Source organism: Alexandromys fortis, unplaced genomic scaffold (genome assembly GCF_014885135.2).
Source record: "Alexandromys fortis isolate MF-2015 unplaced genomic scaffold, M_Fortis_MF-2015_v1.1 scaffold_53, whole genome shotgun sequence".
Classification (NCBI taxonomy): domain Eukaryota; kingdom Metazoa; phylum Chordata; class Mammalia; order Rodentia; family Cricetidae; genus Alexandromys; species Alexandromys fortis.
This window is the reverse complement of record NW_026067939.1, coordinates 9,671,278-9,695,321: the sequence shown is the minus strand read 5'-3', so window position 1 is coordinate 9,695,321 and position 24,044 is coordinate 9,671,278. Positions and strand designations below refer to the sequence as shown.

General features: G+C 37.9%; 1 protein-coding gene across 1 annotated transcript in view; it reads left to right on the top strand.

Annotated features, from left to right (window-relative positions):
* Pdcd10 (programmed cell death 10) overlaps positions 1-19,066 on the top strand; it is a 35,683-nt gene extending 16,617 nt beyond the window's left edge. Inside the window, exons 3-8 of the mRNA XM_050147471.1 lie at positions 1,399-1,452; positions 6,071-6,188; positions 7,594-7,720; positions 15,191-15,269; positions 15,526-15,608; positions 18,162-19,066. Coding sequence (XP_050003428.1) covers positions 1,399-1,452; positions 6,071-6,188; positions 7,594-7,720; positions 15,191-15,269; positions 15,526-15,608; positions 18,162-18,243 — 543 coding nt within the window. The 3' untranslated portion in view covers positions 18,244-19,066. The remainder of the gene's footprint in view (positions 1-1,398; positions 1,453-6,070; positions 6,189-7,593; positions 7,721-15,190; positions 15,270-15,525; positions 15,609-18,161) is intronic.
* Positions 19,067-24,044: the final 4,978 nt, after the last annotated feature.

The window sequence follows — 24,044 nt, the reverse complement described above, 5'->3', positions numbered from 1 at the left end:
TGCTATTCTGGTCTTTTACTTGCATTCCAGTGAGGATCAGACTGAGATATTTAATAATGCTACTGCTTGAAGGCACAGATCTGGCTCAGACCTCTCTTTGGCTGGTCGAAAGAAAGCACTGTAAAAAAGCACTCAAAGAAGAACATGAGCTGTCAGTGTGGAAACATTCATCCGGTCTCCCTGTCCCTTTTTGTTTGTTTGTTTGTTTGTTTAATAGTCTGAAATCTGATGAGCTGTGCTGTTACTTTAAACAGCATTCGCTATAATTACATGAACTATTGGGAAGTAGAAACTGTTTTCATTGTTAGAAATAGACTTTTGCCAGTGTTAAAGCTGTTTATAGTCAGTTCTTTCCCATACTTGTGTTCTGGGCTTCCTTACCTTCCCCTTACCTAGTTAGTGCACTTCACAGGCCTCCGTAGAAGCCGGATTAAATACTAAGCTAAGTGGTGCACTGTTTATGCACATTTATGGTACATTATTTTTGACAGGTTGTTACTTTGTCTTTGTCCTGTACTGCATAACTTGTACTGATACATTTCTTACGTGTTATTTACTATTAAAATAAATTGACTTATTGGCCCCACATTTGATGTAAAATTAGTCATTACATTTAACCTTTTAAAAAATTGTTTTTATACACACGAGTGTTTTGACTTCTCCATGTATATGTATGTGTGCAGTTCCTGTAAAGGCCAGAAGGAATTCTTAAACCCCCTGGAGCTAGAGGTACAGATAGGTATGAGCCATCAAGTGGGTACCCTTAACTACTCAACCTTCTCTCAGCACCTACCATTAAACTTGATTGACTAGTTCAGAAAAGTACTTACTGCTGGAATGGTAGAGGACAAGAAACAGCTCTGAAATTCAAAGGGTCTAGGCTTCAGTTTGAGTATTAATAATAATAATAATTATGTCACAACTATTTGCTGATTGGCAAAAATAGGCTACGTTACTCCTTGGCTGATGAGTTACAGTAATGAAAAAGGAAGTATGAAATAGAATACAAGTACATGTCTTCTTGTTCATTATTTGTATGCATATGCAGAACTATAGCTAGGGAATCAGAGCAGTGAATTTATTCTTAATTTTCATTATTTTCAGGGATCAAGTTGATGTGTGTATTGTTTGTTTTAGGACTTAGAATTCTGTATCTTATGTGTATATCATGTGTTCTGTACTATAAATCCATCTTTAAGGTAGAATGCATCTTATTTTTTAAAAATTCTTTTAGAGGTTTGAGTACAAATTTTACATTTATAAAGAATTATGACTTATATTATTAAAACATTTTTGCTTATTGTGTGATAGATTTTTCATTACTAGAGAATGAAACATCAGAAATGTTTTTCCCCAAGAACATTTATACTAATCTTAATTTTAAACTTTTCATTGTAGCTAGAACGAGTAAATTTGTCTGCAGCTCAGACCCTGAGAGCCGCTTTTATTAAGGTGAGATGCAGTAACTTTTTAGGATTATTAAACTGTTATATGTATGTCTGAATATCATGAGATTGTTGCTAGTTTTCTTTTAGTGAAAAATATTTTAGATTACTTAGATATTTCTTATGCTTTTGTTTATTCTATAAAGCTTTAAACACTTAGAAAGGCAAACCACACCAAATGATGCTTCAGATCATCACTTTTAGAAGTATATTTATGTTCTTTCTAGTCTTAAAAACTTGTTTATAAAAATGTAAATTAGTTATACTTCATATTGTTTAATTATGGGCTATAAAAATCTACCTTATATGTGGCAGATTAGAGTTTCTTTGAGAGTACAGTTAAAGCATTCCAAGTGAGATTCCTCATTATCCTATTTGATTTGATCCTGATTGATTTGATCGTTGCTGGCAAGATGTTGAACTCTTAGAAGTATGATTTCTTCAAATTGATGTGTCTTGCGTGTAAAATACACATGCTTGGTGATTTTTGTATTAAAATGAGCATTAGCTACCTTAGTAATAAGAATTCGTTTTAGATAAACTACTAAAGCAGCTTCACTGTCTACAACCTAAGAAAACTTAAAGCTGTATTCATGGTATATTTCTGTTGTATGGCTGTACTTTACAGATTAAATATACATATTAAGCATATTATTTTCAAATATTAACTGTTTTCTCAATGCACAATTTGGGTGCACTCAGGTTCATTTTACTTGCTTATTCCCATCATTAACTAAAATAACTCATTTTAAGTCAACATATTTAATTTTTTAAGTTTTCTTTGTTCATTTTACATACTAGCCACAGCGCCCCCCCCCCCCCCCCCCCCCCCCCCCCCCCCCCCCCCCCCCCCCCCCCAGTTCACTACTCCCTCTTGCCTCCCACCCCCATCTACTCTTCAGAGAGGGTAAGGCTTCCCTTGCAGAGTCAACAAGGCCTTTTATATCACTTTGAGGTGAGAATTAGCCAATAAGAGGGTAGAACTAATGGGCCAGGCAGTGTTTAAATGAATACAGTTTCCGTGTAATTATTTCGGGTAAAGCTAGCCAGGCGACAGGACGCAGCCCACTGCTCCTTTTACTACAACAGAGGCAGGACCAAGCTCCCTTGCCCCCTGCATCAAAGCTGAGCATGATATCCCACCATACGAAATGGGCTCCAGAAAGCCTGTTCATGAACCAGGGATGAATCCTGGTCCCACTGCCAGGGGCCCCTTAAAAAGATTATACCATGCAACTGTGGTGCACATTCAAAGGGTCTAGTTGGTTCCATGCAGACTCCCCAGCTGTCATTCCAGAGTCCATTTAATGTTAAAAATAAGAATGTACTTAAATTTTTAGTAGCTGTTATCTTTAGTGAAGCTCAAAAATAGTAAAGCAATGTTTCCTTGAGGAATTCTCTCATGACAGAAATACAGTTGTGTGACTGTGATAGATCTGTGTATCTAGGTTTGTCCGTGGATACATTTGTTATCCACAGCTCTGATGTTTTTGCTCTGCTTATTTATTACTGAGGTAAAGTCTTAAGGTTTGCTAAGTCTGACCTTGGACTTCTGCCCTCAAAAGACCCTTTGGTCTCAACCTTCCAAGTACTGGAAACTATAGGCATACACAATTCTAGTTCAGGTCCACAATGATGATTCTTAATTTGAGAAATATTGAAAATCATCTGAGAGCAGCTGGCTCACATAGTTAAACAGTGATTTGTTGTTAAATATCACAGCTAGTTAGATTTCAAATGAAATAAATTTTAACAATGCTATGTAGAAAATGTGATTTTGTGTTTTTAAATTTCTCTTTTGAGAAACTAGGGAGATAGATGGCTCCAAGGTAAAAAACTTGCTGCTTCCTGAATTCAGTTTCCAGCATCCCAATCAGGCTCACAACCTATAATCCAGCCAAGGAGATTCTGAACCTCTAGCTACTCAGGCACCTTAACTCTTGCACACACCCACCTGCAGACACATAATTAATAAGAGTGAATTTAAAAAAAAAATCTTTTGTTTTGAGCATGGCAAAGAAATACTGTCTAGCTGATTTTTATATTCGTACTTTCAGTTCGTGGCTTATTCACTGGTTTTTAAATCACATTGTATTACCTCTTTTTATTTGGAGAAAAGGAGGATTAATAATTTTCCTCAAATAAAAAATATATCACCAGCTATTTTCTTTTAAGTCATAAATTCTGCTTGATTGCCGGTTACCTTGCCCCTCTTGACAGTTGCTGACATGTTGTGCTTTCTCCTAAGTTGGTAATCACTGGCCACAAAACTATGCTTTACGGAGTGGGATGTTTTTTCTCACATTCGAGTGTTTACAAAGGTTGTGAATATCCATCAGGTTCAAGGTTGGAATCTATCAAGTGCAGATAGCGTCTCTGATCTAAGAATAGAGGTTCCAGAGGTCCCTGTGCAATTTGAGCTTTTGAAATAGGTAGGTTGGCCAGGACTTTAGCCAAAGACACTAAGACATATAATTCCCTAAACTTGTGTCCAGGCACCCTGCAAACTCAGTGATATTGTGTGAAGTATTTTATTTAGAAAGGTGAATACCATGATACTGAGCATCTGTTTACATGAACTTCACTTGAAATAATTTGTGATTTCAACATGCTAAATGGATCTGCATGCCTTTAAATGATACCATATCTTTGTGGGACTAATAAAAAGCAAGTACCACCAGAAAGTCAGTGTTCAAGAAGAAACGAGAATGGTAGTTCCAGTGTAAGCCCAGTGTTTAAGAAACCACACTGCTCAGAAAATGCAAGCATCCCCGTTAATACAGAACCTTTAGTAGCAATGAGGTAACGTATTCTCTATTTCGTTGTAGGCATAGAATTTAAGTTTTGGAGCTACCAAGTTGTTAGAATATACCACTTACCTAAGTTACTTATACAATATAAACTACTTAGTGAAGAGCATTTGGTGCTAAGAGCTTTGTGAGCTGAGAAAGTTTAGGGCTTCTGTGAGACTTCTGCATTCCCCAGTTCTGACATTTTGCTGTTCCAGATCAAACTAGTACTCAAAACTTTGTGTGTAGACTTAGAGCATTTAATTCCTTCAGCACTTGAACTTAATTAGCAAGATACTATTCTGCTGATATTGCCTGCAAGCACATAGCGAATGCTCCCATGGCCCCAAGACAATTCCTTATTATGTCGGTAGACTTAATGCTACTTGGACTAAGAAGCTAAACAACTATTACCAAATAAGCACCAAGTATAATTTTTGGCAGTTCAGAAAACTAATACTCTAGCAGAGCATTTAACTATATTTGATAATTTTTCTTTTAAAGGTTACCTTAACAAAAGAGAAACAGAATTTAGAAGCCTCATTAATGGTTTATCTAAGTGAAAAGCATAGCATTTGACATCAAGTACAGTGATCCCAGCATTGAGATACTTATGTATATTTTGTGTCTTTTCCCAGTTTAGGTCCCAATCTCTGTGGTTTTCCTACCTGAGACCTAAGAACCGGAGTGTTTTAAGAAAGTGGGAAACAGAAGAAAACTTTAGCTGCAGTGACATTAGAATAAAACAGCAAAGGCAGAGAGGTTAATTGTGTTTGACAACTAAGGAAGTAGGGAGAGTGCCACTGGATCAGAAGTGGAAATTGTGTTTCTGTATGTTAACTGAAGCAAAAGAGAAAAACCATCATCATATGGATTTAATCAGCAGCCCTTCTGAAGGAGACAAACTTTTAATGTGATTAGGAATATTTTTAGTAACAGAATAAGCCAAAATTACTGAGAAAATGGAAATGTGAAATTTGCCTTTACATTCAGTCTCTTGGTATGGCTAGATTTTAGTGCCCTAAGAAGTTCAAGTCACGAAGAAGGAATGCCCATTTATTTGTCTTGCTCTTTATATAACTTTGAGGGTTTTATATTGAGGGCTGGTGAGATAGTTCCATGCATAAATGCTGTTGTCAGGAAAGCCTGATGGGTGGCATCAATCACCTGAACGCACACAAAGGTGGAAGAGAAAACTGAGACCCCAGAGCTGTCCTCTGACCTACACATGCACATGTGCCTTTGCCCTATGACTAAACAGACATCCTATTACACACGTGCATGCGCGTGCGCGCACACACACACACACACACACACACACACACACCAATAATAATAAATGAAAATCAACTTCCACAGAGTGGTATTTTAAAAACCATTTAACAAAATTTGTTATGAAAGTAAAATAGGAAATGGAAATTATTGTATGGAAAAGAGGATAAATAGATATTATTAAAAACCACAAAAGCTACCCTAGTTTTGTTTTTTCTAGAATTTAATTCTAATACAGTATATCGTCAGAATACACTTGATAAGAGTTACTATTGTTTATCTGTAAAATGAAATTTACATATGCTGAGAACCCTCAATGTAGTTAGATTCATGACAAGACTAATATATGAAGAGAGTGATTTGTGTGTTTATGTGTTTCTGATTGTTAAGTTGATTGAAATAGGGCATGATGAAGAGGCAAGGAGTCCTGAGTACCTCTGTGGCTTTTCCTAGAATGAAGAGCTCTGATGCCCACAGAGCTGTCTGTCCTTATGAGTGAATAATTCTGAACGATTAAAGTTTAGCTTTAAAATGCTGATCACATGAAAACATTTTCTCTTACAGGCTGAAAAGGAAAATCCAGGCCTCACACAAGACATTATTATGAAAATATTAGAGAAAAAAAGTGTAGAAGTAAACTTCACCGAGTCCCTTCTTCGTATGGCAGCTGATGATGTAGAAGGTATGGGAAAGAGAGCGTTTAGTTTCTTCGTTCTTGAGAAGCCCTTCCTTCAGATCATTACATTCAACCAGGCAGTCTTCTCTCCTCACACACACTTCTTCATGCTTCTCGCAATGGCAGTGGACGTTGCAACCAGGCAGTCTTCTCTCCTCACACACACGTCTTCATGCTTCTCGCAATGGCAGTGGACGTTGTACAGAGTAGACGAGCAGGCCTTTAGCTTGCCGTTATTTGTCAGATTTAGTTCGGGGAGGTATTTGTTGATCTGTGTGCTTTGTCCCCCACCCCATTATTAGAGCTTCATTTCATTAAAGGTCTGAGGAATGTCTTGTGTTGTGTTTGAAAGGGATGAGCCGCTTGTCTTATTTGATGTTACTACTGGTAGTATTTCTTTTTTCCACCACAAAGTTGAGGGGGCAACGTTATTTTTTTAACATTATTTTTGCTACTTTGAGTTTTAATAAAAACAATTAGAAATAGGCTTCACTTAAAGTTAATAGCATTTTCCAATATTTAGAAAAACATAGTAGTGTCCTATATTTATTAATGGAGGACAGAAGAAAAGTATTTGAGCTTATTTCATGAGTTTCTTTTCCTGAGACTGAATGCTTGTCGCCAGTTTGACCAGCCGGTGTTGAAGGTGTAAGTTGCTGAGCTTCCTGCTAGGCAGTGAGCCTGGTAGTAGGCTTGTTCCTCTCCTAAGTCTGATTGAACCTCTTTTCCAAAAAGCCATTCTGTGATCCCAGCCCTTATGTTGGGTTCCAATGAAATTTCAGGAGTGTACTGAAAATTATAACAACTTGCTTGGTGGTTTTGATATAATAAACCACAGTATATTCCACATTATAGGGTTTTGCTATAATGAGCCATAACATATTGAACTCTGTAAGGGTTTTAGTGGATTTCACACTGTTGGGGTTTAATATAATGAACCGTATTACATCTGTACTGTAGAAGTCTTAGTATAGTCAGTCGTCACATATTTACTACCAGACACAGTTTACTATAGTAGACTGTCCTGTATTTCACACTGTTAGAATTGTAAGATACCAAACTCACCTTTCTTTCTTACTGATATATAAATGACCTTTGCATTCTTCATGTATTTCATTATTTAAGGTTTCATGGTATAATGCAATGTGAGAGTATTGATGAGCTTGGATGGATCTAAGATTTTATTAGGTAATCCCATATATCTGAGATGAGAAATACTTAATCCTGTTTACTTCAGAGAAATCCTAGTGTTTTTGTTTTGTTTTGCTTTTTTGTGTTTGTTGTTTTCTTAAAGTGGACCTTTTCTAACTAAGTGGCTTTTCTCCCGTTGCATCCTTCTTTAGATCTACTCTTAGACTTGAATTTTTTGGAGAGTCACATGACATTTTTTACTATCCTTTTGTTTTCTCAGAGTACATGATTGAACGGCCAGAGCCAGAATTCCAGGACCTAAATGAAAAGGCACGGGCACTTAAACAGATTCTCAGTAAGATCCCAGACGAGATCAATGACAGAGTGAGGTTTCTACAGACAATCAAGTGAGTGAGGTTTTTCTTTTGATTTGTTTAAAAAGAAGAATTAAGTCTTTTTATTTTGATATGAAATGTAATTAAATATTTTGGAATTACAAATCTTATTTTGGATCCTTTTACTTTAAATATAATGGCTTCAGAATATTCTGGTGTTTTTAGAATTTTAAATTGCAGTAGTGAGTAGATTTTCCAAATAGTGAACAAAATTTGATAATAATTTAAAGTACATAAATAATGGGAACCTGTGGATTTCAAATGAAAACATGCACACACTGAATTTGTAGCAATAAAGACCAATATTGTTTTCATTTCAGAAATGGCATAAGTCTTTGGAGGAAGTGAATATATAGATGTCACTAGCATTTTCTGATATTGACCAGACTGAACTTCCAAATCCCTGCTTTTGAATTATAGGTTTATTAATAGTGTCTAGGAAGCTGACGGGTAGGCAGACCGCAGAAGCAGTCCTAGAGAACTAGGTCTCAGACTTGTGGCCCATTTGTCTTATTTGAGTTTTGTTTGCTATGATAAAGACCAAGGGTATTTTACTTATGAGGTCACAGTCAGTCCATTGAGGAAAGCCGAGGCAGGAGCCTGAAACAGAGGCCATGGAGGAGTGCTACTGACTGGCGTGCCGAGCTTTGTCATATACCTCATGTCCAGGGTGGCACTACCCACAGGAGGCTGGGCTCTCCCACTCCGGTCATCAAAGAAGAAAATACCTACAGGCTCAACCACAGGCCATTCTGATGGAGACATTTTTTCTCAGTTCAGGTTCATTCTTCCAAGATGACGGTAGATTGTGTCAAGTTGACACCAAACTAACCACCATTCCGTGCCCGTTAGTATCCAATCAGTGCCGTGTTTTAGGGGAGCCATGGGCAGAAATTTCTGGAAAGTTTACTTTATTAGCACACGTCTCTGTAGCGTAGGCTACACTGTATGTTCCCTTGAAAGCATAAAGTTACACAGTTGTAAAGTTCTCTTGGAATAAATGCTAGGTTTGTCCTTCATTAATATTTTGTATAACTTATGTTAGAAAATGCTGTGTCAGATGTTTGGAGCACACGTTTTAAGTGTTAAGTCCCAGTATAAAAAGTGGTTTGTGATAGACAAACAGACTATGATGATGACTTTCCTCTTCTACAGCAGTCAGAGTACCAGGGGTGTGGAAAAAGGTCTTTACAATATAGTCACCTGTTAGGGAACTGGATTTTTAACTTAATGTGCTTGAATGAAATGCATGACATAAGAATGGATCCATTGTTACTGATCTTAAGCTTTGTTGATTTATTTATTAAGTTTCTAATTATATAATGTGATTTTAGTTGCTTTTGATAATTATATATTTGTGGATAAAGTTATACTATGCCTCTATGTAGACTGACAGTTAAAGCCATACTTTTAGCAGATTTTGCTTCAGATCATTGACATAGAGGGTTTTAGAATCAGCAAAGACTTAGTAGCAGCAATCCCTTATGTTGGAAACACTACTTCAAGCCCTTTCCTGTGTTAGTTTATTAGTAAATTTATTAGTAATTATTTCTCCAAGAGATGAGGAAAATGATACACACAAAAGAAGTTATATTTCTAAGGTTATAGAGCATTTTAGATTTATAACATTGATCTAATTCTGTGAAGACAAGTTTCTGTTATTTTAATAAAATATAATAAAGTATATTATCCATTGAATGTCAGTAGATTAGAGAGAGGACTATATAATGAAAACCAAGGCAGAAAGGTACAACCAGAGACCTCATCCCTTACTTAGTTTCTTTCCTCCTAGGGCAGTGGTTCTCAACCTGTGGGTTGCAACCTCTTGTGGAGTGCCACATATCAGATGTCTTATATACCAGATATTTATGTTATCATTTATAATAGCTGCAAAATTACAGTTAAAAAGTAACAACAAAATAATTTTATGATCAGGGGTCACCATAATCTGAAGAACTGTTTTAAAGGGTTATAGCATGAGGAAGGTTGAGAAAGTATAACTGCCCTAGGAAGTCAGTTAGGCATCTTTCCTAAACCTACTGTGGCTTCCAGGAAATAAGTTGCAAGCTGTATTATGAACAGCTCAGCTGTAGCTCATACACTTGACAGTGTGCCCATAGTTTTTAACAGAGGCTTGGATGTTGCAGTATTTCACTTCTACTTTTTGAATGTGCTAAGCACAATTAAATTAAGAATAATGACAGTGGCATTGTATTTTCTATACATTTGAGGATTTGTTTACCTTGGTAAGTTTTTGGAAATAATGTGCACACATTATTTCTGAAATGAGAAGTCAGTTATACATGAATAGCATAATGACTACAGCGTAGTTTTGTCCTTTAACCTTACACTCATATCTAAAGGAATTACCTTTCTTTCCCATATTTTTAGCAACATTAAGCTTATATGACTAACGGCACCAAATATTATAGACATATACATGATGCTGTGGTTTGTATGTATACAGTGAAAATATTTCTAATGACTAGTAAGTATTTAAGCATTTTTAAATGTATTTGCTGACTTGGTTTTGAATCTCCATTGTAGCACACACCTGTGTTACAAGTTCCTTAGCTTCTTATTTGGTTTCTGACTCTCAGACCTGAAGGTAGTACTTCTGGGAGCTGAAAGAAAACCTGGAGTATCTCTTTACATTATAGCCTGTGGAAAGAGGAAAGGGCTCTTTCTTTTCTCTATCTTGTTGATAGGGAAAAAAAAAATGATCCAGTCTGAGAACATTGTAATTTTTGTTTGGTTAGTGAATGCGTTTGTTTGTCTCCATTTGAACTTGTATAGATCTTTGTAGAACTAATTTATATTAAAAACCTGACACATTCCAATGATGATGGCTAATGGAGAATCCTGATGTATGCTTCATAAAGCCATGCATTCGTTAGTTTATTCTGTATGCTGTTTTTGCTAAGTCCTGTGTACATTTCATCTGATGGCCATTGCCTACCATTACATTGCAATTAATGTGTTAACCAAGATTTTCCTACTTACTAACTGCAGATGCTCACTTCTTTCTCTCTGTGCCATAATGCCTGTCACTTATAACAGATCCATAGGCTGTGGACTCTGCAGAATTGTATGAGAATTATTTTACCCCAATTCTTTACCTGGTTCTCTGAGTATTCTTTTGTGATGGTACATTCTTTTGTAGTTTGCTAACTCTTAGGTTACTAATAGAATTCAGTGTCCCTAGTACAAACCTTGGTGCTATAAGTAAAAAATGCTTTTCCGTGTATATATGAATAATGTAGTTGACATAGGTTATTTCAGGATGCTTTTTAAGAACATTTTTTAATAACAGTAGTTTGCTTTTGAACTCCTGGTAGATCAGGCTTAGGGATAGATAGTGTTGATCAATACAGGTAATGAAAATGTGCTATACCAATAAGGTAGCAATACACAGACAGACACATTCTCTCTCTCTCTCTCTCTCTCTCTCTCTCTCTCTCTCTCTCTCTCTCTCTCTNACACACACACTCTCTCTCTCTCTCTCTCTCTCTCTCTCTCTCTCTCTCTCTCTCTCTCTCTCACACACACACACACACACACACACACACACACATCACAGATCTTAGCTGCTTATTCCCCAATGCAGTGGGTTTAAAATGTGCCTCATGAACACAGTCAGCTGGGGAGTATTTTTTCAATGTTATACAGTGTAATGCAATTTTTTAATTGTATTACAGTTGATATACAGGAATTCAAAGGTTATATCTATCAGTGAGGTGCCAAATGCTGTTCACTGCATGTTTGCCTTATGTAAACTTTAAAAATCCTAGGTGTTTTAGAATAAATGGTATATAATTATTTTCTAAGTCACTTTATTGTGCAGTACCATAATTTGCTACTGTCAGTAACTTAGTACCCAATGATCAGACTTTCCCTGTACACCTTCCTCTACTGTCCCCAGTCTTTTATTCTCGATATTTATCAGATCTCCTTTTTGACTCTACTTACAAGTGAAGAAATTATATAGTATTGTATAGTTCTTCTGTGCCTGTTATATTTCATCTAATAATAGTCTCTGATTCCATTCATATTGTCGTGTTACAGGGTTCCATTGTTTTTCACTATTGAACAGTATTCCATAGGATATGAATAGTTTGCATATTGAATAGTATGCACCGTGTTTACTTTATACATTCCTCCAGCAGTTGATAGACACCAGGCTTGTTTCTTATTTTTTACTATTTTGTCAACAGCTCCGTGGTGAATGTAGGAGTATATAAAACATCTATTTGATGATCTGTTTTATATATGTACCCAAGCAGGGACATTGCTCATGTGCCCATATTTAACTCTCTGAGAAACCCTAATGCTGTTGTTCATAATCACATGGTAATACCCAATCCCACATTCAGTATTTGTGACTTTTCTGTATGCCTTGCTAACATTTGTTAACATTGTGAATTATTACTGTCACTCATCCTTGGGTAAGGCAGTGTTTGGGTTTTGTTTGTTATAGATTTGGGTTTCTTTGTTACTCAGTAGTATTGAGTGTCTTTTCATCTACCTGTTAGACATTGGTGCTTTGAGAAATGTCTATTTAAGTTTCTTGTCCATATCTTAATCTGTTTGATTATTTTGCTACAGTATTTTATGTTCTTATCTGTTGTTTGGGTAACCTTAGGATTTTTTTTAATAAAATTTGATAGTAATTTTATCAGAAAATATATTGTTTTATTGTTCAGAAGTTAGAGAGCTACAATTCTCTCTGTTCAAGTTTCACACTGTGCTCCAGATCAGTTGAAAGCCTTGTCTACCTACACTCCTTGGCCTACGTTTGACATTGCATGGTTGCATTTTGCTTCAGAGTCACTGGGTGGAGCACTCCTAGAGTCCTGCCTTGAAGCTATGGCCACCATGCCACCAATCTCTGTCACACTCCAACCCACGGCAAGAGAAGTCCAGAATATTGGAGAGTTAGGACCAGGGCCCATCCTTGCAAAGGTTCTTGCTATTTGGTAAACTTACTAGCAAAGAAAGTTCTAGGCATCAACAATGCTCCTAGATTAGAAGTCTGGTAGAGTAGGGTCTGTTTCTATGAAACTTAGAGCTGCTCAGGAAGCTCTGCTGACAGGGCACCCTGAACTGCCCAGTGTACCTTTCTTAGCAAGTGTGGTCTGTCACCACTCTGTACTTCTTTGGGTTGAGGTATTCTTGGCAGAAGACCCTTGTGCCACTGTACTGATGCCACATTTTGTTATGCATGAGTCTACACAGTCTCGGGTATATAGAACCGTTGGTGGTATAGTCATCAGTGTTATAAGCCAAATAGTTTCATGCTGGGACAGCGCCAGTCTGTTGTGAGCACTGGCCTCCTAGCTTTGCTGCTTGGGTTTCAGAGATGGGTGAAGGAGGCAACCACTTGATACCAAGGTTAATGATACTAATTGAGTTGTACCTGAGCCTTAGCTCCAGAGATCTGTATTGTCTCCGAATGAGGGCAGTACTCCTTAGGCAGCCTAAATATGACTTGCAGATGCACAGAGCTGTTCCTAGGTCATTTGTGTTCTTTTCTCATACAGGGCCTTCAGTGTCTCTTAGCTGCTTTGCCTCATGATGGGCTTGAACCTGGGCAATGAATAGGGCAGAGCTGATATAGAAGCCGTTGAGGCCATTAGCCTTGTGACCTGATGCTGTTCTAGCAGAAAAGTCCACAAGCTCCTGGGGCTTTCTCAGCCCTAGGTCTTGCTGTGGCTTTGCTAGGACTATTGCATCTCTGTGGTTCTCTTCCACTCTAACTGAGAGGTACCTCTCTTTGTACTGGGGTTGTTGATGTTGAAGGACAAGGACGATGCAGACTATGCAGACTTTCCTTCCTACTTCCTGTTATGCAACTAAAACCAGGCTCTCTGATCCCTCACCTGTTTCCCTAACTTTGTCCTGAATGTTTGGATTTGTGATAGCTCTTTAGTTTGGTATGCTGAGGAAGGATTCACCAGAGACTGTGATTCAGCCTTTCATCATGCTCACCTTTCAGATTCCCAGTTCTTAAAGCACACTAGGGTAAACTCTACCAAAGCCCTTTCTTCTCTTCCTGCCTTGCATGCCTTTCCAGGTAAGTTAAGCAGACTGTTTGTGAGCTGCTCATTGCCCTGCCCTGGCCAGCCATTTCCATCATGTTCACACCTTCCTCATTAGCCATGACAGAAGTGTGATAGTTATTTTTTGTAGAGTATTAAAATATACTAAAAAATAATGCTACATTTATATTTCTCCATGATTGCTGTTACCTTCTTAATTATATTCTATTTTAGTTAGCTCCAGTATGAATTTATTGAACCTTACATATATAGAGATTTAACATTTTTTGATTGGTTGCAGCTAGCTTTTCTCAAAAACATAGGAAGATCATTTTATCATTTTACTACATCACAGCAGGACAGAATATTGAAGCTGTTAGAAAATAGAGAGGCCTTTCCGTGGTGTAGGCTGCTATTATTAAACTAGCAGCAGTGGTGGTAACAAGTATCCAGGTGACATTTTTGTGTCAAAATAATTCTATTCAAATAGGTAATACTCTCAAATATAGGAGCTGACATATATTTGCCATAATGTTTAGTTTAGCTTTGTTTTTAAGTTATTACTACTTCAGAATGCACCAAAGCCCTTCACGAATTGAGAGAATTAAGTATGGAAGTGAAGAGCCCTCTGAGGGTCTGGCTGATAAGACTCAGTTGCTAGAGTGCTTGCCTAGCAATCATGAAGAGGAGGATCCAGTGTCCAGCACTGCATAAACTAGGAATGTCTCTGGAGGTGGATCAGGAGGATCATTCAGAGTTCATGGTTATATGGGAACTTAAAGCTAGGCCTGGTTATTTGAGATCCTGTCTTAAAAGCACACCTTCAATCCCAGCACTCAAGAGGGAGAGGCAGCACAATCTCTGAGTTGCAGGCCAGCTTGGCCTTGTTAGTGAGGGAAGGGGCGGTGGTGTAATGTGATTCATAATTACACAGCTACACATGTATATGCCTTCAGTGTTGTAATAAGGAGCGGCGGGCTGCGTCCCCAACACCCCGGCCGCTTGGCTAGCTCATGCCCGAAATAACAACCACAAACTATTCATTTAAGAACTGCTTGGCCCATGAACTCTAGCCCTTACAGGCTAATTCTCACACCTGGACTAGCCCATTTCTAATAATGCGTGTAAGCACCCCAAGGTGCACTTACCGGGAAGATTCTAGCCTCCGTCCATCGTGGGTTGGAGTTGCCTGGGAGAGCTGAGCATGGCGTCTCTGCTCCAGCAGAGCTGTCGGGTCTCTCCGGGAGCAGAGCAGAGTCTGACCTCACTTCCTCTTCCGCCCAGAATTCTATTCTGTTTACTCCTCCCATCTATGTTCTAACCTATCAGGGCCAGCCAAGCAGTTTCTTTTCTTGCTCAGCCAATGAAATCAACAGATTGATATGACACTCCCACATCACTTCAGTATAGCTGACTTTAAAGATTCTTTGTCCTTTCTCCACAGGGATATAGCTAGTGCAATAAAGGAACTACTTGACACAGTGAATAATGTCTTCAAGAAATATCAATACCAGAACCGCAGGGTAAGTTGCTTGTTGTTGTCACTCTAGATGTTAGCTGGTCTGCAGTTGTTTTCTGACCTCTATACTAAAGGGTTTGGTTGTTGGAAATTGTCTCACTGAGTTTGTCTTCAGATGTAAACCTTCTGTGTTTATTTTAGTGAACACTCTTAAAAGACTTACCAGATATAAAGTTCATATTCATTATAGTCATTGGCCTTTAACTTAGTCTTTTGTTCTGTTCTTTTGACTTAGTTTATTTTTCTTTTCATAAATACAGGCACTTGAACACCAAAAGAAAGAATTTGTAAAGTACTCCAAAAGTTTCAGTGATACTCTGAAGACGTATTTTAAAGACGGCAAGTGAGTACTGTCATTTATACCTTTCTACTAAAATTAAATGCATGTGTTTTTGTAGGACATTGAAACCATGTGAATTGTGCCAGGAAGAGGACTCCTTGGGTAAGGGCTCTTGCAGCCTGGCTTGACAACCCACATTTAATTCTGAGCGCCCACTTGAGGAAGAGGAAAATTGGGGGGAGAAAGGTCAAGCCATGCAAGTGAAGCTCTTGTCTCAGGTTACCACTGAGGTCATCTGGGCAACAGAGGCAGATGAGGGGAAAGTGAGGTGCTGCTCCTCTGGTCACAACTCAAGCTCGGCTGAGAATTTGAGGCTCATCTTTACCTGTCTCCTAATACCTTTTCTTTGATCTTTTGATGTTTTGTTTTTGCCATTTAGAGATACAAAGCCATACCCCTAAATAGTTGGAATTGGGGCCCAATAATTTCTAAGATTTCCTCTGATCCTATCAAAGCTGCCAGTCCTTTGAGAAAGTAGTGCACAGAGGTTAATACAATAATTATTGATCCTGTCTACATGTTAAAATCATCTTGGGTTGGGTCGGGTTTTAAAAATGTCATTACGACAGTTCCACTTTGAGAGCTTTCTACCCTTGTCCTGCATAGGAACATGGTCTAGAATGTTAGGTAAACTGTGCTGGTGGCTTTGGAGTGCTGCCAGGCTGGGGATCCACTATCTTAAAGGGTTGGTAAAGTGGATTGCCACATCCTTCTGCTAAATAAGAGGTGTACTAAAGAACAGGATACTTTGAATTAAAGAAAACAAAAGCAAATGAATATTTAAGAGAACTATAGGAAAGTTGTGACTTTCCATAAAATGCATAGAGTGCTGTAGATTCAAGGATTGTGTGTGTGTGTGTGTGTGTGTGTGTGTGTGTGTGTGCACTCAGGGTTTAAACAGATGGTTGTGAGTCACCACTTTTGCAGTATGGTTTCATGTAGGCTGTTGACTGTCCTTCAGGTAATGTGCTAGAAATTATATCGAAAAAGACTTGCTTTGTTTTCTTCTGTTTTGTTTTGTTCTTTAGGAGACAGCCGTGGCTTTTTATTCCAGGCTGGCCTTCAACTCAGAGATATTTGCCTACATGCTGGGGTTCAAAGTGTGTGCCACCACACCTGGCTGAATAACTCATTAATAATGTATAAAATTAGTAAAATATTTTAAACAGGCACTGCAACTTAAAATATCCTTGACATTTTTTAAGATTCTATATAAAATCATACTCTTATGAAATTTATTTTAGTAATATTTTAGAATAACAATACATTGAAATAAAAAATTTATGGTCAATTTTAATAGACAAGTTAAATACTTTGATATATATAACAAATTAAAGATAGCTACATGTTGCATATGCAAATTCAGATTGGCTAGGGGAAATGATCCTTTGTGGCTTAGTTTAATAAATGAAGTTCAAATAACCAAATGTATAATTTACATAATGGTATAATTTCTAATTTTAATTAATAAATCATGTATAATAAACATTGAAAAGTGGAAATTTACATTTCAGTAATCTAAAATTACTTAGGTATGGATTAGTCAAACTCTCCACTCTTCAGCTGCTTTGAATTCAATTTTGTTTTGTTTAAAAATGTGCCTTGAATTTTGTACTTCTTTTCTCCAAATGGAAATTGTTAGTGGAGTGCACTTTTAAAAGATCTTGAACTAGGGATACAAACTCTTCACTGGTTCTGCTGGGTCATTCCTAACCTGCCTTGCTGAGAAATATCTAAGATGCAGATCCAATCTTCAGCCCTGGTGCAGAGGGCTTGATAAGGCTACAAAATGGGACTAGCCACACGGTGAGACTAATGGCTCAGCTCTGCCCTGTGCTCTCTGGGCAGAGATCCTAGTGCTTAGTGTGTTTTAAAGTACACTTTCGGGTTTGTCGCATCTTAGATACTCAATCAGTTGGTTTTCTTTTTTTCATTTTTTTAAGTTGATTTTATTGAGCTGTACATTTTTCTCTGTTCCCCTCCTCCCCCCCCCTCATTTTTTTAAAGGCAGGCAAGGCTTTAGATAGAGTGGGTGAGATTAGAAGTGATTAACCTTTCTATTTTTCATGCCCATTGATGCCAGATGTTATTGTGCCATTATAGATCTTGAGGTTTCCTATCATTCTACAGCAGACTATGTTAACTGGAGAACTCATCTGAATCCTTTGCACATATAAAATTCTATTTTAACAAAATTTTTAAAATTTGTATTTTATTTTACATTTGAAATCACAGCTGAAGACCAATCTGAATAAACCCTCTTTGACCAGTGATTTTCTTAGCCTGTAAATGGATGTTGGGGTAGCAACTCTTCAATACCTTACTGCCAGTCAGAACCACCAGGGGGCAGTAATTCCTAGACACTACAGTTTGAAACACTGAAACATTAAATTCCAAACTGGAATGAAAGTTTAGATTACACAGTGTTAATTTGCCCCCACCCCCTCCCCCATATTTCATTGCTACCATTGATATAAGACATTAACTATAATTATTTTATTTTAAAAATGAATTTGGGTAATTAAATTAATGCTTGTTATTTTTCTTTTTAAACAGGGCAATAAATGTGTTCATAAGTGCCAACCGGCTAATTCATCAAACCAACTTGATACTTCAGACCTTCAAAACTGTGGCCTGAAAGCTGTATATGTTAAGAGATGTACTTCTCAGTGGCAGTATTAAACTGCATTTATCTGTAAATTTTAAAGTTTGACTGTATAAATTATCAGTCCCTCCTGAAGGGATCTAATCCAGGATGTTGAATGGGATTATTGCCATCTTACACCATATTTTTGTAAAATGTAGCTTAATCATAATCTCACACTGAAGATTTTGCATCACTTTTGCTATTATCATTCTTTTAAGAATTATAAGCCAAAAGAATTTACGCCTTAATGTGTCATTATATAACATTCCTTACAAGAACTGTAAATATTGGTGTTTGTTTCTGACATTTTAACTTGAAAGCGATATGCTGCAAGATAATGTATTTAACAATATTTGGTGGCAAATATTCAATAAATAGTTTACATCTGTTAAACATTTCTTTACTTGAAAAGGAAGGATGCATATATATGTGTGTATATATGAGCAGAAGACCAAGACAACTTGGTCTAATGTTAAAGATCTTCTATTGGGAGCTTACTAGCAGTTTATCAAATAATAAAGCAACAAGAATTCCTATTTTTTGTCCTTAATCACTTTGGGCAAAATATAGTCAGTTAAAATAGTTATGTTAGTTGTTACATATAAAGAACTGGATATTTTTTCACTGTTTCTAATCTTTAGAGACTTCTGAGAAGAGAGTGCAATCTACAATGTCTTTATACTGTAATGATGCTGTCTGAACTGTGTGACATTGTAGATTTTGACTCCAAGAAATTACTTCTGGTATGCTAGGATCTAATAAGCTTTGCACATTGTCCCCAAAGTAGTCACAATTAATAAAAACTATTCCAGTAGTTGCATTGAGATTTCATCAGTGTTAATATACACCTTTAAATATGTATAATTTTTTTCACAGCAGAGAAGTTATAAGGAAACTATGTATCTAATATTCATTTTGAGTGATTTGGGTATTCAACTGATAAAAAATAAAGGGAAAATCAGGCTTTGTTCATCTTTTATAAAGAAATTATTAAACTAAATCTGTTGACAGTATATTTTGCCTATAATACAATTTAGTTATTTTTGTTCCATTTTTAAAAAATGAATTTTTAAAAATTGTTATTGATAACATAAAACGACCCTCATAAATATGTCAGTATGTGAAAGGAAGCCAACCTGAAGGCATAGATAACTGATTGAAGAGCCTATGAACATCTTCCTAATTTGATTTGTCTTTCTTCAAAAAGTACAGAATCATTAAACATAAGTGATAATCTTTACTACTTTCATCAAAAACTATCATTTATTGTTGGAAGCTAAGAAGAAAGAGAAGTATGTCATTTGTGCAGGAGTTTTCTACCCACAACTGTCTTCTCCCTTTTACTTTCATTCCTTCCTAGAAGTTGCCGACCTTGTTTTTTTAAGTCTTTATCTGTAGCATGTAGCTTCTGCTGCATTGAATCGTATGTCCATAAAGAGGGCCAATTCTGAGTTGCAGTCAGTTCCATAAATTCTTCGAAGCAACTAGGTTAAGTTGATGCAGCGAGCCAGTGTCCAGGTGGCTTCTGCAGAGAGACATGGAAAGAAGCCCACTGTCCTGCTACTTCCTGTGTCAGCTGTTGAAAATGCATGGAATTAGTTCAGTCTTTTAAGAGTTGTATAATTTAATCATCTTCCTTATAATTGAAGAAAGAGTGCGGTGATAACAGCTGTCAGCTGGGGCTGATAATTTGGTTTATATGTCCTATATGTTCTCTTCACTTATCTTTGCCCATTGCCAGAAATAGTGTAATAACCTGCTTCTCCAAACCCCTTTCTTGTTTACTGGCGTATAAATGATAATGATGCTGCTTATTTTCACACATCCAATGCCCACCCATAGGCTTAAGCAACATACCACAGTAAATCATAGGTGTTGGGTAGCGTGATAATGGGTGAGAAACCAATGTCTGTGCTTTTTAATAATTTTTAACTTTTCATATGGCGATAACTTCAAACTCTCAGGAAACTTGCAGGAATATTAGTAGCAAAAAGGAACAACTTTATAGCTTTTGCTGTCTTGTCTGCTTGCCCTGCCTTGCATCGCCTCTGCTCAGGATGCTTTTGACTGTCTTACAGCCTCAGTGTTTATTACAGCTTGTTCCTCACTCCAGGTTTTCTTACGAGATCCAAGTTACACATCCTTGGTCAGAATATCGCACTAGTGGCTGTCATGGGGATGGGATTTGGAGCGAACACACCTCTCACAGACGATTCTAGTTCTCCTCACCTGGTTATAATGCAGTGTATTTCTCCGATGTATAGTATAATCTCTCAGCTAACAAGCAATATCTGGGAGGTTTTTAAGTACGCGCTAACATCTTGCTCAAGGGATGAACATACATTGATGTTTCTTATTCCAGTCTGCTGTGTCTTTCCCACGCTAGCATCTTTCTACATGGACCAATCAGCACTGCAGAGTTCCTCTCCCCATCTGTTCATTCATCCAGCAATGTTTCCACCCCAGTTCAAATGTCACAGATTCACAAGCCTTGGTTGTTGTTTTCCTGGTGGTTAATATCCACCAAGTGGTTAATACTTTCATACTCAAATTATTTTAAATTTGGCAGATAACCCTTCCAGCTGGCTCCTTTGCTCTGTGAACTCTCTTTTCTATTTGTAAATGGGTGTGTGTCACTGAAACACCCCCAGTAATTAACCTTGCATAGAAAGTATCCCGAGAGTTGTGATCAACAATTTCTCCATAGAACCAGAAGGAAGTTACTAAAAGTTTAAACTAGGATCTTGGTTGTTTTCATTGCGTCTAGTCCATTCAACAGACAACTAGGAAATGTATGCCTACCTTCATAGAAATAGACGTGTACATGTGTCATTACACTCATCTCAGACATGAATTCACAACTCCAAATTCAGTTCTTTCTTGACATCCTTTCTGTGTTTCGGTGTCTTGAAACCATTGTTCTAATCACTTTCCTTCATCATTGAACTGTACCTTAGAGAGTCTTAGAATTATCTTATTCACTTCGCTAAACAGGAAGATTTGTTCCCGATGAACCTGTGTCCTGCAGCACACGTGTGAAGATAAAAACTAGCAAGAGGCAGTTTTCTCCTTTTTCCCCAAGTCCTGAATTGAAAAGCCCATCAGACTTGATGGCAAGAACCATTACTACCTTAGCCATCCTCCTCTGCTGTTTTAAAAATAAATTTCCAAAGTTCCAGAGAACTGTATAGTAGCAGCTGAGTCTTGGAGGTGGCTCTTCTAATTCACTGTTGTTCCTCGGAGGACTTACTGAACACAGTGCACTCTCTTGTGCTCTAGGCAAAACTGTAGGAAATAACTCTGTCCCATTCTTCCTGCTGTGCTTACAGTTAACTAGCAGGGTAAGTTCAAGTACAATTATCTGAAGAGGTTCTGAATGGTGTGTTGATAATCAGCTACAACATGATCATCTAATGTTATGAATGAACAACAACATAAAAAAAGTTTGTGGCTTGGCATGGTGAAGCCTGCCTGTAATTTCAGTATTTGGGAGACTGAGGGGAAAAGATCTTCAGTTCTTGTTTAGCCTGAACTACATGTTGGGGTCAAGGCCGTATTAGGCACTATACAACAAAAGAAGACATAAGAAATGTGATTATTAAGTTCAGAGATGATTTCCAGTTGTCTGATAAACTATGTTGTTGAAATAAGAGCGGCAGGGCTGCCGCACTATGTAAAACTCATTATTGATTGAGCAAAGCCACCATTAGTCTGGGTGGGAAAGGATAGCAAACTACAATAGGTTGCTCACTTAACAAAAATCTGCTCACATTTCTGATAGCAGGAGTCAGAAACCAGAGATCCAATTTGGCAAAGAGAAAAGAGATAATTAGAGCAAGAGAGAAGGCTTTCCATTAGGGTAACTTAGAATAATTGAAATAATCAGCGGATACAGGAAAGGTGTATTGTGAATATAGTTTCTACACAAGACTGATGCTGAGGCCTGTAACAATTAAGTGGTAAGAGTACATTCTTAGCACTGAGTCATTGACATCACAGCTGGGATGTTGCAGAGAAAGGAAGAGACCAGGGTCCCACAATGTCCATCTTTTTTAATAGATTAAAAAAAATACCAATCCAAGTTCTCCCTCCCATTCCCCTCCACACACAACCTTCCACTCTACTCCCATCCACTCCTCAGAGAGGGTAAGGCACATTGCTTTGGAGAAGGTCCAAGGCCCTCCCTACTATATCTAGGCTGAGCAAGGTATACATCCAAAGAGAATAGGTTTTCCCAAAGCTAGTACATGCAGTAGAGATAATTCCTGGTGCCACTGCCAGTGGCCCCTCAGTCTGCCCCAGCCTGGCAACTGTCAACCACATTCAGAGGGACTAGTTTGGCCCTATACTTGTTCCTTCCCAGTCCAGCTGGAGTTGGTGAGCTCCCATTAGCTCAGGTAAACTCCCGCTGACCCCATTTCCTTGCCATCTCCCATCCCCTCCAGATCCACTCCCTTTCTCCATTAGAAAAGAACATGCCAAAATTAAATACAACAAGATGAAGCAAAAACTATCATATTGAAATAAGACGGCAACCCAACAAGACAAGTCCCACGAGCAGGCATAAGAGTCAGAGACCTAATTGTCCCAGTCAGTTCTATAAAGATACTAAGGTAATAGCTATAATATATATGCAGAGGACCTGGTACAGACCCAAGTAGGACATGTGTTTGCTGCTTCAGTCTCTGAGCTTGTATGCACCCTGCTTACTTGATTCAGAGGACCATGCTCTCCCGGTATCCTCCACCCTTTTTTTTTTTTTTTTTTTTTTTTGGTTTTTCGAGACAGGATTTCTCTGTGGCTTTGGAGCCTGTCCTGGAACTAGCTCTTGTAGACCAGGCTGGTCTCGAACTCACAGAGATCCGCCTGTCTCTGCCTCCCGAGTGCTGGGATTAAAGGTGTGCGCCACCATCACCCGGCTCCTCCACCCCTTCTGATCATACACTCTTTCTGCCTCTTCCACAAGATTACCTGAGCTCTGGGGGAAGGGATTTGATAGAGACTTCCAATTTATATTCTCTCTGCATCACGTCTATCTGTGGCTCTTCGTATTAGTTCCCATCTTCTGCCAGAGGAAGCCTCTCTAATGACTTGAAAATTCACTGATCTATGAGTATAGCAGAATATCATTCGGAATCGTTTTGTGGGTTTATTTTGTTTTGGTTTTTAAAACCAATAGTGTTTGGTTCTACCCTAGATCTGTGGACTGTATAGTCTCTGGTTCTTGATCACTCAAATAAGTGTCAGGTGTGGGTTCCTCGTGGAACGTGCCTTAGATCAAATGAGACCTTAGCTAGCTAGTCCCACAAGTTCTGTGCCACCATTGCCCTGGCATCTATGCAGACAGTACAGATTGTAGGTCAGAGTTTTGGGGACCGGGTTGGTGTCCATGTTTTTCTTTTGGTACCCTGCAGAACACCTGTCCACAATGAGAGACTAGAATTTTGGAGGTAAGGGGTTCCATGCAGGCACAAGCTCAATTTCTCCATGTTCAATGAGTTGTGTGGCTGTTGTCCTCAACAATGGGGCCCTGCTTTCAGTTTTCAGAGAGCAGCCTTTTGTCTTAGCAACAGCCTACACTATTTCCATGGGACCTCCTTGTCCAACAACTCAATTGAATGCAACCTACTTCTGCCACTGAAATTTCTGCCTGGTACAAGAGATGGCTAGTTTTCTAGATCAGATAAACAATTTAATAGACCTATAATCCCCAGGAAAATAGAAAAGCCATTTAAAGTAAAAAAAAAAAAAAAAAAAAAAAAAAAAAAAAAAAAAAAAAAAAAAAAAAAAAA